This window comes from Heterodontus francisci, chromosome 2 (assembly GCF_036365525.1).
Source record: "Heterodontus francisci isolate sHetFra1 chromosome 2, sHetFra1.hap1, whole genome shotgun sequence".
In the NCBI taxonomy this organism is placed as follows: Eukaryota; Metazoa; Chordata; class Chondrichthyes; order Heterodontiformes; family Heterodontidae; genus Heterodontus; species Heterodontus francisci.
Window position 1 is genome coordinate 154,480,567 of NC_090372.1, and position 16,524 is coordinate 154,497,090.

The window sequence follows — 16,524 nt, forward strand, 5'->3', positions numbered from 1 at the left end:
ACCCTGGCTTCAGATTGAAGTACCTCACTTTCAAACATAATGTAAAATTCTATCATATTATGGTCAGTCGTCCCTAAAGGCTCTTTTACAACTAGATTATTAATTAGCCTTTTCTCATTACATAATACTAAATCTAAAATAGCCTGTTCTCCAGTTGGTTCCTAAACATACTGTTCTAGAAAACCATCCCTAACACACTCCGGAAACTCATCCTCCACAGCATTAGTGCTCATTAGGGTTACCCAGTCTATATGCAGATTGAAGTCACCCTGATTACTGTATTACTCATACTACATGCTTCTTTAATCTCCTGAGCCCCACACTACCACTACTGTTTGGTGGCCTATCAACAACTCCGACCAATGTTTGCTGCCCCTTGCTGTTTCTTAGCTCCACCCAAACAGATTTTGTTCTTCTGATCTGAGATCCTCCCTTACTAATGTACTGATCCCATCCTTATTATCAGCACAGCACCACCTCCTTTTCCTGTCCTTCCTAAATGTCGACTATCCTTGAATATTCAGTTCTGGCAATTAGATCATACCCATTTACCTCTATTTGTACCTTTAAATCATCTACCTTGTTGCGAATGCTGCTTGCATTCAAATAGAATGCCCTTAACCTTGCCTTCTTGACATTATTTTGCATTCTAAACCTAGTTGATGCTTGCCTTTGTTTCGCCAGCCTTCTAACGTTGCTTGCTTACTACTCTAGGTCCTGCTTTTTAATTTCCTTCCTAATTCCCTAAAATCTGCTTTCCGGACCTCATCCCTCTTCCTACCTATGTCATTGGTACCAATGTGGACCACGGCCTCTGGCTGTTCACCCTCCCTCAGAAGGGTATCCTGCAACTGCTCCGTGACATCCTTGACCCTGGCACCAGGGAGGCAACATACCATCCTGGAGTCGTGTTTACTGCCGCAGAAATGCCTGTCTGATCCCCTATTACTATTGCTCTTCCACTTTTCTTCCTCTCCTCCTGTGCAGCTGAGCCACCAGTGGTGCCACAGACTTTGCTGTGGCTGCACTCCCCTGAGGAACCATCACCCTCACCAATATCCAAAATGGTCAACCGATTAGCGCAAGATAGACTCGGGGGACTCCTGCACTGCCTGCCTGGTTGTCCTAGACTGCCTGGCAGTCACCCATTCCCTCTCTGCCTGCATGCTGCTAACCTGCGGTGTGACCACCTCCCTGAATGTGCTATCCACGTAGTCCTCTGCCTCGAGGATGCACAACAGTGACGCTAGCTGCCGTTCAAGTTCCAAAACCCGGAGTTCAAGCTTCTACAGCCAGTGACACTTCCTGCAGATGTGTTCGTCTAGGACACGTGGTGTGTCCATGACTTCCCACATACCGCATGATGTACCGTAACTTGGCCGAGCTGACCTGACATACCGTAACTTTAAAAACTATTTAATACAATGAGAAGTAGAATAACTTGCCAGTTACTCACCAATCAGTTTCTTCTCCTGTACAGAAGAGAGGGGCAGCTACTGGAGGCTGAAAAAAGGTAGAAAAGAAAGAAAAAGGAGCCCCTCCCTCACTGAATTGCCTCACGCACGAACTCCCACTTTACTCTCTGTGCACTCAAAGTAGCTCTCAGTGAAAACAAATTAATTCTCCTAATTTATAGCTCCCCTCCTTCCTGAACTCTTTCACTTACCAAACTTCCTTCTTCACAGTGTCCTCCAGCAACACTCAGTGCAGACAGGGTCTACAGAGCTGGGTTTGCCGTGGTCATTTCCGGCGCCTACGTCGATGCCGGGTGGTCCATCTGGTTTCATTCCTTTTTGACTTTGTATTATCTATTGTATTGTATTATCTCTTGTATTGTATTATCAATTATCTATTGTATTACTGGGGAGGGTCTTGGTGATCGGCCAAGTGATGGCTAACAGTTTGTCACCAGGGCAGTAGAAAGTTGAATGACTTTTGAGCCAGAAGCGGTTACTGGGTTGTTTTAGGCATTTTGAATTTGCAACAGAGGCAGACAGTTGCTCATCTGATTAAGACGAAGTGACTTTCTGTCTCCAGACAATATAGCAATGGCTTTACACAACCAATCCTCTGTAGCATCAAGCACTGTTGTATTTTATCTACCAGCTGGATGGCCTAAAATAAGAAAAAGGCTCTATTACAGGGACTGACACTATCTGAGCTACCAATCTTTTACCTGGACTTAGGTGAGAAGTCCTGACCTTGGTCTCTTGCATCAGAGATGCTCTTCTAACTGAAGGAGCAGCTGTATTCTATCAGTTGCACCTTCACAATTCTCATTTGCCCATGCCAGAACACAAAGTCGGAGAGAGAGAGAGAGATGTGTCTGATGGCTGGAGTTAACTTTAAAAAAAAGTAAAAAAAAAAATCCAACCCAGGGCTTAACATTAATATTTATTCAGCTGGTTCACTCTTTCCATTTTCAACCCACCAGTCTTGCTCATTGGCGCAAACCAGTGGGAGATCATATCTCCCACCTCAAAAACATCCAAATTGGCTCCTGGAAATACTCCATTCTGGGCAGTATTTCACCGATTGCTGTTATGTCCTTCACTTCCTTGTCTTCATTTTTTCTTTATGTCTCTGTGAAATGACTTGGGATATTTTTCTACATTAATATGCTATAAAAACAGGATACTCCCTGCAAAGAGTTGCTAGCAGCTTCAGATTAGCATCTCCAATGGATGGCACTGCTCTTGGGTTTCAACATCAGAACTGTTGAGGAATCTGGAGTTCAGTCTTTCGTTGGTGTCATCATCTTCCCAGAACTTGCCCATTTGTTTCAATATTCACTTCTGGGGTTAGGTCTCTGCTTATCATCACGGTCTAGGAGTGGAGGGTACTAAAAGGGCCAGTAGCTGCCAATAGTTGCTAAGCCTGCTGTTTCATGGACTGCTGTCCCCACCACTCCTTTTGTGGCACCAAGTAATTCATGCTTCCCATGTATGCAGGGTGGGGCTGCACCTCCACTTTTCATTGAGAGGGATGTTTTTACATTTTTGGCTTTAATCCTGTTTATTTTTAGACACATGATGTGCAGGGTGAAGAAGTTAGAGGACCTTCTGATGGGCCTGCTCTTTGGCCTTTCCAAGTATGCCATCTGCAGAATCAGGATCCCAAGGATTGTTGGGCAGTTTCCCTCCAAATGTTTGCCCATATTTAAAGCTAATTCTTCAATACCAACATGATGTGTCTACTGAGGCATTATGTACCTTCTATGATCAGAGAGTGATGGAATTTTTGCTTTGCAGATTTCATGGTTTGATTTCAGTTTAGGTGAGCCAATCTGTTCCTGGAAATTTTGCCAGTGCCACCTTGGAAAGAAGGCACCAGATTGTCCCTCCCAAAATGGTTAAACAAGCCATGCATTTAATCTGGCCCGTCACAAAACAGGACCAAATTTCTGCATACACATAGGGGCCATTAATGTGATGGTGAATGTTGTCACGGAACTGTTTTTTTTCACTCCTCTGTTCAAAACAGTGTACCTTTAAGACAGAGTGAGAAGATTCTTTAAGAACAGTGCCACAGCAGGTCTGTTCCCTAGGCAACATCAGGAGACGTGCTGTGCTGTTTCAATTTGACTGTGCGCAGGGACTGGCTGAAACCGGTTTGGACTGGAGACACACCAGCAAAGCGTGCTTACTGAAGGAAGGAGCTGTCTATTTCTCTCAGCAGAAATTCTACAATGAGCTACAGACTGTGTTAATTGCCTAAGGAGAACAAAAACCCTTTTGAAGAGAACATTTGTATTGCTGGAGGTAGCAAAATTCCTTTTCTTTACTTCCAATCCAAGAAATCTTTGCTTCAAGATTGACTCGCTCCCGACTGATTGTGTTTTCTGGAATTAGCAGTAAAGTTTCGACTGAAAGACTACCAATTTTAAAATCCAAATATAGACCTGCCGTTATACTCCGTGTTGAAAGAACTGTGTGGCGCCTGCTGCAGCTGAAGTGCTTTGAATGCCCATCAAGTCTGTTCATCAAATCCGCGTGGAGACTTTGAGTGGCATCTGATTATTTTTTACATTAGGAACCTCACCCATCAGGAACGTAACCCACAAAGACTTACAACCCAGTTATTTATTTATTCTTAAGAACCAGCTAATTTTTAAAATATCATTTAAAAAATTGGTGAACTGTTAGTTTTTGAATGTATGTGTGTGGGCATGGGGGTTAGGTTAAATAAGAAGTTATAAAGTCTTTAGACATAAGTTTATCTTAATAGTGTTAAGGTTTAGTTTATTAATAAATAGTCAATATGTTGTTGTCTAAAAAATATCTGGTTTAGTGTATTTCTTTATTCTGGGGGCTAATAAAGTGTTTAATTTGGCTGTTTTACAGTTAGGTGGGAAAAATTTAATAAGCTGCGACCTCTGGAGTGATGGGACTGAACTGACAGTGCATTTCTCCCACCTCGGTCGTAACAATATCAAGAGTGCTGTCATGTTTCTGGCACTGGAGCCCACATTATGTGGCAAGCGCACAAGGCCAGTGGTCTGAGCTTAAGCATGGATTTCAACAAAATGATGGGAGATACCCACAATATGGTTGAAGCACCTGAGTATTTCAGCCCAAATTCTTTCCTTTCCTCACTGTTGGTTTGGTTTATGCCGTTGAAATCTTTGCTGGTGATACAATTTTCTACAGAGTGATTAATTGTCCATTTGAAAGTCAAAAAGCAACAAATCACCACAGCAACTAATTTATGGGCATTCGGCACACAAAAAAACAGTCGCATTCAGCAAAGACCAAATAACAATGCGTAAGACTGATTGTAAGACTCCATGTCCACTTCCAAACTATTCAGGTTGTATATGCATTATAATAACATGGCCAGCTCCTTAACTTGGCAAATAGGTCCAACCTTTAGGTTTGACGCGTTTGCCTGCCATGAGGTTGGCGCTTTAGCCCAGGGTACCATTATAACTTCGGGACTACAGCTTCAGGACATCAAGGCTAGGGAGGAATAAATTCAAAGAACTCATATTTACCTTTCCTAATCAGTGCCCTGTGCTGGAAAACACCTGCACTGTGTATTTGGTTGCATGCATACAGGATGTGATTTGAATACGTTGTCCTTTCACTTGGTTGAAGTACCAAAGACCAGCCTCTGTGGAGCTATACATCAAGTTACCAAAGTAGATTAAATTTTTTGAAAGGGTAAGTACACAATGTATTAACTGTCTAGGGCAAACATGTTGCATAGGTGACTGCAAAGCTGGGACCCAAGAGTTATTACTGGCAACTTAGGCATTATATACAGACTGTATCCTGTAACCTAGTTTGCAGGCATCATAAAAGCACGGAAGGCCATTTGATCCATCATGTCTGTGTGGCATAAAAACAGAAAATGCTGGCAATACTCAGTGTGTCTGGCATCATCTGTAGATTAAGAGTTAACGTTTCAGGTCAATGACCTTTCATCACAGTTCTGATGAAAGGTCATGGACCTGAAAGGTTAGATAAGTTTCTCTCTCCACAGATGCTGCCAGTCCTGCTGAGTATTTCTAGCATTTTCTGTTTTTATTTCAGATTTTCAGCATCTGCAGTATTTTGCTTTTGTACGTCTGTGGCCCTTCGCCAAAGCTGTCCAAAACACACTCTCCATAGCCCTGCTTCATTCTCTGCTTCAAATATTTATCTACATTTCCTTTAAAAGCTGCAATGGATTTTGCAAACACAGCCAGAGGAATTAGTATTTCCCTATTTACCCTTTGAAAACCCCCCCAGTTTAAAAACCTTTATTAAATCTCCTTAGCTATCCTAGCTCCAGGGCATTAGTTTCAGTACTTCAAGTTTCTCATAACTATGTTCCTATAAACATACAAGAACAGCAAAGGAGTTGACAGGAGATTGATAGACAAGTTCAAGCTGAGTGAATCCAGCATTTCTTGTTTTTGTTTCAGATTTCCAGCATCCGCAGTATTTTGCTTTTATTTTAGTGTTTAATTCACTGCCACTTCTCTTCCAGGAATGCCTACCTTGAAGAAGTTCTGCTCTTCTCTCCGACGGGATTTTCGTTTGTCTCTTTTACCTTGTTCACCTCCATTGCTTTCTATTTCCCTCCTGGTGTTTGATAAGGTATCTACCAAAATGCTTTGTTTTTCAACACACCATTAACATATTGTTTGCCTTTGCTCCGTGACCTTTTGGTCAGCTATGTGGCCTGGTCCAATCTGCACCTTCTCCTTTGTTATCTCTTGCCCAACCCCCACCTCACTTGTTTATAATCTGTGACTTTTCTAATATTTGTCAGTTCCGAAGAAGGGTCACTGACCCGAAACGTTAACTCTGCTTCTCTTTCCACAGATGCTGCCAGACCTGCTGAGTGAATCCAGCATTTCTTGTTTTTGTTTCAGATTTCCAGCATCCGCAGTATTTTGCTTTTATTTTAGTGTTTAATTCACTGCCACTTCTCTTCCAGGAATGCCTACCTTGAAGAAGTTCTGCTCTTCTCTCCGACGGGATTTTCGTTTGTCTCTTTTACCTTGTTCACCTTCATTGCTTTCTATTTCCCTCCTGGTGTTTGATAAGGTATCTACCAAAATGCTTTGTCTTTCAACACACCATTAACATATTGTTTGCCTTTGCTCCGTGACCTTTTGGTCAGCTATGTGGCCTGGTCCAATCTGCACCTTCTCCTTTGTTATCTCTTGCCCAACCCCCACCTCACTTGTTTATAATCTGTGACTTTTCTAATATTTGTCAGTTCCGAAGGGGGGTCACTGACCCGAAACGTTAACTCTGCTTCTCTTTCCACAGATGCTGCCAGACCTGCTGAGTGAATCCAGCATTTCTTGTTTTTGTTTCAGATTTCCAGCATCCGCAGTATTTTGCTTTTAAGTTCAAACTCATGACTGGTCTAAACAAAGTAGAGAGAGAGAGAGAAACTGTTCCTTTTGGCGGAAGGGTCGAGAACCAGAGGACACCAATTTAAGGTGACTGACAAAAGCAGCAATGGTGACATGAAGAAGAACTTTTTTATGCAGCAAGTGGTTAGGATCTGGAATGCACTGTTTGAGTGTGTGGAGGAGACAGATTCAATTCAGACTTTCAAAAGGGATTTGGATAAGCACCAGAAAAGAGAAAATTTCCAGGGCTGCTGGGAAAGGGTGGGTGAGTGGGACGAGCTGGGCTGCTCTTGCAGAGGGCCGGCAGACACGACTGATCGCATGACCTCTTTCTGTGCTGTAACTATTCTGTCTGGCACATCAAGCTTTCCCCATCCAGACATGGCAACCTCGTCTACCACTGATCCATCCTTTCCGCAATTACAGAGGAAGAGGCAAAAAAGGGGGGTGGGTGGGGAGGAAGCTCGTGACCAAAATAGGTAAAAAAAAACACTTGGAAATTTTTCTTTGACCACTTCAGGCTGTCAAACAAGCTCTAGATAACTGCAGTAATTCATGAATTCCATAATTTACAGCTACCTTCCCTTCCATAAACTGAAACCACCTCCTCTTTCAGGAACTTATCCAACTCCTTTTGATGAGCTGCCATGAATCAATAGACACTGCAAGCTCTAGCAATCTGCTCAGGAGGGTGATGACTATGAAAATAAATATTTCTGAACATCCAACCTTTGCCTACATATTTCATGACCCTGGCTTTCCTATCCCTGGTGATTATATACCCTCTACGGCATTAAATGTCCTCTCTATTAAATGATACTCAAATTGCATACATGAATAACTGTTGCCTAACCATTGCTTTATACAAATTTATCATTACTCTTTTGTTCTTGTACTCTGCACTCCTATCTATAAAAACCAAAATGCTATTGACCTTTCTTATCTATGTGTACATGCATTTTAGGTTTCTATGTTCATCCATTCCTTCAGCATTTTTCCTCCTTGATTTGCCTCAGCATTCTTGATCAGGGTAACCCATTTTGTGCTACAGTCTATGTTCTGCAATAGTGAAAGGACATTTTGCAGCAGCACGAGTTGCAAGTACTTTCACCAGGTATACAAATGTACAGTTATTGTTGCATCTCTAGAAAAATCACAGATATTTTCTGTTTGCCACTTCATGAAAGCTTAGCAGTATGTAAGTAGGGACCTGTTCCGGGTTCTCTGCTGTTTACATCACTAAAAATATGGAGGAAGTACTTCCAATATTAGAAACTTTGTTACTAATACCAAGATTTTTGGTCAGATGTTTGCTGCAGGAGAGACTATTTGGACAAGTTAAATTAAGGAATAGCAAAGTTTAATTTAGATAAATGTAAAGCAACATGCATTGTTACAGGAAACATAAAACTGGTATACAATAAACAGATTCTATTTTGAAACATTACATTTGGAGTTCAGTAACTGTTACGTAGGCAAACAGCAATGAGATGAATGTTCACTTGTTTTGGTGGTATTTAGGAATAAACATTGGCCAGGACACCAGGAATCATTTCCGCTCCTTAGAATAGTGGCATGGATGTTTAATGACCATCGAAATAATGGGACCTTGGTTTAACTTCTCACCAACAGAATGGCATCCATTAGAAAGGACTTGTTATGATTCATGAGCATTCACTGAAATTATCCAGTCGCAGAAAGCTAATTATCAATAAAGCTAATGAAATACTGGGATATATCGGGGGCATTTGACCATGTTTGACCAAAGTCTAACTGCAAAAATGGGCACATATAGGATTTTGCTCACTCCAACTTTCAAAACCCACTGATGCATTTAAAAGGGTTCAGAGAGGACCAACAAGCAAACTTCTATGGCTTGTAACTCAAATTATGAAGATAAGCTTAAAGAATTTAACTGACTAACATACTCCACCCCCCACCCCCAAGCCAAGGCCCCAATGACTGCCCTGGATGAGATCATGCAACTGGGATAAAAACTGGGACCCTCTGGTCTGCATTATTCACTCAGCCTTAATCAGGTGAACCATCAGGAAAGTTGATTTGGTATTTGAAATGCTGAAAAGCCATAGATAATTTAGATGGTGGCAGGTTATTTAACTTCTGTGGCTTCCAGTACTACAGGATACATGTACAAAATTAGCAAATCTCAGTAGAACAGCTAAATATTAGAATAAACTTTTAACGTTTCATTTCCTGAGTAGGTCTGAGGATAACAAAACTAGAATACAGACCTTGAAAGTTGTTAGATGAATTCACTCCTTTTCATAGTTTGGATGGATCTGGTTAAAGGCAGCATTGACTGTCTTAAGGCTATGCATAGAGGCTGTTTAATAAATACTCTGGATTATGATTGTAGTCCTGCAGTAACTATGGTAACTGTTTATGAAATGCTACTCATCAGAGTTCAATAAGGCAGACTGCAATGTGAAGACTGTTTTCTTGGAGTTTTAAATTACTCTAAATCAAGAGGAATTTCAGTTACTTTTTGAGGTCTTATCAGTTGTTATTCACATCCCTCAAAAATTAAATAATTTGGATATCATCTATAAAGATGCAAGCAGAACATGGTTTGTTGAAAGGAGTGGTCTTAATGGGAATGGATCCCATTTTCTCATTCCATATTGAAACATTCTCATATTGTGACAGAAAAAAAATCAAATTAAGCGGAACGTCAGAGTCCTGGAAGGGACACTGTCCCTATGATGTTAAGGATATAATTAAAAGAATAGGAAAACACAGCTTCAGATATCCACCGATTTGAGATTTACCACCATTACAACAGGATAGAATATTTTTGTTGTTTTGGATCAGGTTTCAGGGGTCAAATGTAACAAAAGATCTAATTTCAGTTTTCAAAAAGCAGAAGACTACAACATAAAATTTCCCTTTCAACAAGTTAAATAAAGGGAGTCTGACTTAAAGTTAAAATTCTACAGACAGGTTAACTTCTTACCTTCATACATGTGCTCCACACACAAAGTGGCAAGCTTCAGAAACCTGAATTTTGAATTCATATTTATTTTATACTTTTGACAAAATGCCCATATAATTCAAAACTTCTACCATTACAAAAATAATTCCTCTACAAACAGTGTACTGTCCACAATGCCATAGCTATTTATGGACCATGTAGTGTAAGCTCAGCAGCCATCGGCAGGACTGCAGTGCACTTGGAACCACTTATTAAACATTTTTCCTTCCACCCTTTAAATAAACAGCATTAAGTTATAATCATGTTTAAATTAGCATTCCACAAATATACACAAATTGTTTAGACAGATTATATTGTGCACACTGGAAGCTTAAACTTACATAAAGGATAAAACTCATTTAAATTATTTCATTTGGACTTGCAGGCAATTCACATTTCCATTATCAAACCCATGATGGTCCCACAATATACATAAAATAGAAAAACAAAGCCCAGCTTCAAAGGCAATTCAGTTTCAAGTCAAAATCTGTTTCCATGACACTATCTTCTAGTCCCATAGTACATCTGAGCATAAGTTGTTGAACCTAAGAAAGCAGAGAGGAGAACAAACTGGTTACAAGTCATACAGTACACTTTATAAACATCAATCACTCCATATTGGAAAATGTACAAAGGGAAACTGGCATAATTCACCCATTTGAATAGATCTAAGCTGTAAGGGAAACAAAAGCTGATTGCAATGCAAGGGGCTTTCACGGGGTTAGAATAAATTCTGAATCTTATTTTTTTTAACTAACTGCATCTCGACATAAGTAACAACTTTGAGGAAAGACATACACCAATAGTCACTGCTACTTTCATCCTTTATGGGTATCAGGAACTGACCCACACATTCAGGCTGAATACAGAGATATATTGATCTGTTTTTAACCCAGGATTGAAAGTAAACAACCTACTGCGCTGGCAGGCATTAGTAACATATTCAATGCACATGACAAACCTTTAGCAACGCTGATTGTGTGTTTGATCTAACTGAAATTGAACAGCCTCTCCTACAAAAAATTGTAATGTTCTAAATGGATATAAAGGGAACTACGGGTAATATCCATTTGTATACTATTTGCATGTACAATTATTTAATTTTACTAATTCCTGCAATTCTACAAATTCCATACACTGACGCAACCTTATCGACAGAGATAATTACTTTTTTGCACAACTGGCAAGAAGTCCATCAGAATATGTGATATGACTTTCACAAATATGGCACACAATGGGCTTGTGGAAAGTGGTCAGGAACAAAGACTTTGCCTTTAAGCCTAAACTTTTCTTCTGCTAAATGTATAGTTAAAAATATGGGATGGCCAGCTTTGATCTAGTCATTAGATATCATAGTAGCTTTCTACTTTCTACGACTAGCCCTTCCAAAAAGGTGCTGACAGCAGGGCAGACTATTATTCCTGTCCAGTAAATAAGCAAAATTTCACTCACTGATTATTAAAATCCAAGTCTCCCACACATTACAGGCTGAATTGTATTGAGCTCCCAACGTCGGGCTCCGTGATAGGGGTGCTGGAAGATAGCAGCGACCCACCATGGAGCCTGTTGCCGGGATGCTGGGCCCAATCTTCCCAGCAGCAGTGAGGCTCATGATGGCTCCCCTCGCTGCTCGGTGACGGGATCAGACTTTAAATATTGAAATTAACTTTATGCACAAATTTAAATCCAGTTCCCCGCGATCTTACCTTCGGATCCGGATCTTCAGTGTAACAGGTGGCATTTATGCGCCTTCACTTTCCCATCCAGGGAAAGCTGGCGCCAGTGAGGTGGGGGTGATCAGAGACTTTTTAGTGTAGTTGGTGGGGGTGGGGAATGGGGTCAACTCTGCATTTTTATTGTTGGGATGGGGGGGGGGGGGGGGGGGGAGGGGTGACCTCTGCACTTTGTGCAGCTGGGGCAATGGGAGTGGGGGTGGGGGGGGGGGGGAGAAGAGGGAACAATTCTGCAATTTCTGTGTATTTGGGAAGGGTGGGGGAAATGGGCCAAACATTTATTTTCACTGTCGTTGGGGGTGGGGGAGGGGGCGGTAACGGGGGCAACTTAGCATTATATGAGCAGGGCTGACAGCCCTTTAAAAATGCACAGCATCCATAAAATGAGAGAGCCATGCTGCCACACGAAACGTGATACAGCAAACAACTTGCGTGCTGAAGCAACGATTCCGCTACCTGGACTGCTCTGGATCAGCCCTTCAGTAGTCGGCTGAGCAGGTCTCAAAATGTGAGATAGTATGTTGCATGCTGCCCAGCCTAGTCATATGAAGATAGGAACAGGAGTAGGCCATTCAGCCCCTCGAGCCTGTCCCATCATTCAATGAGATCATGGCTGATCTGCGGCCTAACTCCATAAACCTGCCTTTGGTCCATATCCCTTAATATCTTTGCTTAACAAAAATCTACCTATCTCAGATTTAAAATTAACAACTGTTCTAGCTTCAACTGCTGTTTGTGGGAGAGAGTTCCAAACCTCTATCACCCTTTGTGTGAAGAAATGCTTCCTAACATCTCTCCTGAATGGACTGGCCCTAATTTTTAGACTATGCCCCCTAGTTTCAGAATGTCCAACCAGTGGAAATAGTTTATCTTTATCTAGCCTGTCTTTTTCTGTTAATATCTTGAAGACTTCGATCAGACCACCCCTTAACCTTCTAAATTCTAGCGGAAACAGGCCTAATTTGGGTAATCTCTCCTCGTAACTTAACCCCTGTAGTCTAGGTATCACTCTTGTAAACCTACGTTGCACTCCCTCCAAGGCCTATATATCCTTTCTAAGGTGTGGTGCCCAGAACTGCTCACAGTACTCCAAGTGGGGTCTAACCAGGGTTTTGTACAGCTGCAGTATAACCTCTGTGTCTTTATACTCCAATCCTCTAGATATAAAGGCTAGCATTCCTTTAGCTTTTTTGATTATTTTCTGCACTTGCTCGTGGCATCTTAAAGATCTATGCACCTGAACCCCCAAGTCTCTTTGGACATCCACTGTACTTAACCTCTTCCCATTTAGAAAGTACCCTGCTCTATCCTTTTTTGGTCCAAAATGGATAACCTCACACCTGCCCACGGTGAAATGCATCTGCCACAGTTTTGCCCATTCACCTAGTCTGTCAATATCTCCTTGCAATTTTATGCTATCATCTAGACTGTCTACAATGCTGCCTAACTTCGTATCATCAGCAAATTTGGATATGACTTACTATGCCATCATCCAAGTTGTTAATGAATAATGTTAATAATTGAGGCCCCAACACAGATCCCTGTGGAACACCACTACTTACATCCTGCCAAGATTATTTACCCATTATCCCCACTCTCTGTTGCCTACCACCTCAACCAACTTCCCAACCATGTCAATAATTTGCCCTCAACTCCACGGGCTTCTAATTTTGTTAACAGTCTCTTTTGTGAGACTTTATCAAAAGCCTTCTGGAAGTCCATATAAACAACATCCATAGACATTCCCCTGTCCACTATCTTAGTCACCTCTTCAAAAAATTCAATGAAATTTGTCAGGCATGACCTCTCCATCATGAATCCATGCTGGCTGTCCCTGATTAACTGAAATTTTTCTAGGTGTTCAGTCACCCTATCCTTGATTATAGACTCCAGCAACTTGCCCACCATAGATGTCAGGCTAACTAGTCTGTAATTTCCTTGGTTCCCCCTTTCACCATTCTTAAAAAGTGGAGTGACGTGCAACTTTCCAATCCAGAGGGACCACTCCTAAATCTAGGGAACTCTGAAAGACTATAGTTAGGGCATCTACAATGTGCTCCCCTACTTCCTTTAACACCCTCGGATGGAAACCGTCAGGTCCTGGGGATTTCTCACTCTTTAGTTCCATTAATTTCCTTGTTACTGATGTTTTACTTACGTTAATTGTATTAAGTCCCTGTCCCCTATCGGCTATTAATTTTTTCCGGACTTCCGGAAAGTTATCCTCTTTTTCAACTGTAAATACTGAGGCAAAGTAATTGTTCAACATGTCTGCCATTTCCCCATTATCAATGACAATATCTCCATTTTCAGCTTTTAGTGGGCCTACATTGCTCTTGGCCACCCGTTTCCCTTTATGTAACTATAAAATTTCTTATTGATTCTGATCTCCCTTGCAAGTTTCCTTTCATAATCCCTTTTAGTAGCTCTTATAAGCTGCTTTGTGACCCTTTGCTGGTCTTTGTATCAATCCCATTCGGCCGGATCTGTGCTGAGTTTTGCATTTTTGTAAGCCATTTCTTTTTGTTTTATGCTATCCCTAATCTCTTTAGTTGTACATGGCTGTTTTTTCTGTGAAGTGGAGCTTTTTCGTCTCAGGGGTATATACTCGCTCTGTATTTCGTTAAATGTTTCTTTAAATATTCTCCACTGTTCTTCAGTCGTTTGACCCATTAACAGATCTTCCCAGTTTACTGTGGACAGTCTCTGTCTCATTCCGGTAAAGTCAGCCTTACCCAAGTCTAAAATTCTAGTAGCTGATTCATGCTTTTCACTTTCAAACGCTACCTTGAATTTGATCATGTTGTGATCACTATTTGATAAATGTTCACACACAGTTAGGCTACTAATTAAATTTGGCTCATTACTCATAACTAAATCTAATATTGCCTGTCCCCTTGTTACATCTAGGACGTATTGCTGTAGCAAACTATCCCGGACACATTCCAGAAATTCACTACCTTTCCGACAGGTGCTAGTCTGCCTCTCCCAATCTATGTGCAAGTTAAAATCCCCCATTAATACTACTCTGCCTTTGTTACACCCTTGCCTGATTTGTGCATTTATACAATCCAACACCTCAGAACTGCTACCAGGGGGTCTATACACAACCCCCATTACAGTTTTAGATCATCTTCTGTTCCTCAGTTCCACCCACAAGGTCTCCACTGGATGCTTTCCCCTCATTATATCCTCCCTCACCAATGAGGTGATATTATTTCTAATCAGTAAGGCTACTCCACCCCCTCTGCCATTTTCCCTGTTCCTCCTGTAAACTTTATAACCAGGTATATTTAGTTCCCAGTCCCGACCATCCTGCAGCCATCTCTCCGCAATGGCCACATCATAATCTTCCATTTGAATTTGCGCCTGCAACTCATCTAGTTTATTCCTGACACTCCGTGCATTTGTATATAGAACTTTTATTTATTTATTTTTAATTTATTTAGAGATACAGCACTGAAACAGGTCCTTCGGCCCACCGAGTCTGTGCCGACCAACAACCACCCATTTATACTAATCCTACATTAACCCCATATTCTCTACCACATCCCCATCATTCTCCTACCACCTACCTACACTAGGGGCAATTTACAACGGCCAATTTACCTATCAACCTGCAAGTCTTTGGCTGTGGAAGGAAACCGGAGCACCCGGCGGAAACCCACGCAGACACAGGGAGAACTTGCAAACTCTGCACAGGCAGTACCCAGAACTGAACCCGGGTCGCTGGAGCTGTGAGGCTGCAGTGCTCACCACTGCGCCGCCCAAATTTTATTTGGGCTATACCCCCTAACCTGTCCCTCAGCACTGATGCTTTATTCGCCTGTTTATTATTTCTCTCTTCTGGTTTAACCAGTATACTTCTTGCAGTTTTGCCATTACCTGTAGTTCCTGAAGTAGGGTTCCTGACTGTTTCTTTACTTCTGCCCTGTTACTTGTTTTTGAGACTGTATTGACTTCCCCGGAGTCCTCCCCCCCTCCCCATTTACTAGTTTAAAGTCCTTGTGACCATCCTATTTATCCTTTCCGCTAGGACACTGGTCCCAGATTGGTTCAGGTGGAGCCCGTCCCAACAGTACAGTTCCCTCCTGTCCCAATACTGATGCCAGTGCTCCATGAAATGGAACCCCTCTTTCCCACACCACTCCTTTAGTCACGTGTTTACTTCCCTAATTTTCTTATCCCTAAGCCAATTTGCATGTGGTTCGGGTAATAATCCAGAGATAATAACCCTCCAGGACCTGTATTTTAATTTTGTTCCTAGTTCCTGATAATCCCCAAACACGTCCTCTTGCCTGGTCTTGCCTATGTTGTTTGTCCCAACGTGGACCACAACAACTGGATCCTCCCCCTCCCTCTCCAATATCCTTTCAAGCCGGTTAGAGATGTCCCTCACCCTGGCACCAGGTAGGCAACATACCATGCAGGACTCTCGATCCTGCTTACAATGGATGCTATCAGTACCCCTAATTATGGAATCCCCTACCACAACCAATTTTCTTTTTGCTCCCCCCGCTTGAATGGTCTCCTGTACCACGGTGCAGTGGTCAGTTTGCTCATCCTCCCTACAGTCCTTTTCCTCATCCACACAGGGAGCAAGTACCTTGTACCTGTTAGACAAGGTCAAGAGCTGAGGCTCCACCATTGCTGAATTCAGGATCCCTCTACCTGCCTCACTTGCAGTCACACCCTCCTGTCCCTGACCACTGGCCGAATTTGGAATATTTAATCTACGGGGGGTGACTGCCTTAAGCACAGTGTCCAGGAACCTCTGCCCGTCCCTGATGTGCCGCAATGTCTGAAGCTTGGACTCCAGCCCATCAACTCTGAGCTGAAGTTCTTTGAGCTGCAAGCATTTGCTGCAGATGTGGTCACTGTGGCTCACAATGGGATCTACCAGCTCCCACATCATGCAGCTATGCCACATCGCTTGCCCTGCCATC

The 16,524-nt window shown here is 42.0% G+C and overlaps 1 protein-coding gene across 4 annotated transcripts in view; it reads right to left on the reverse strand.

Moving 5' to 3' along the window:
- Window positions 1-8,211: 8,211 nt before the first annotated feature.
- The window catches only part of akap9 (A kinase (PRKA) anchor protein 9), a 362,971-nt gene continuing 354,658 nt past the window's right edge, over window positions 8,212-16,524 (reverse strand). For all 4 annotated transcript variants that reach the window (XM_068012548.1, XM_068012537.1, XM_068012517.1 and 1 more), the window contains exon 52: window positions 8,212-10,390. In XM_068012548.1, coding sequence (XP_067868649.1) covers window positions 10,347-10,390 — 44 coding nt within the window. In that variant the 3' untranslated portion in view covers window positions 8,212-10,346. The remainder of the gene's footprint in view (window positions 10,391-16,524) is intronic.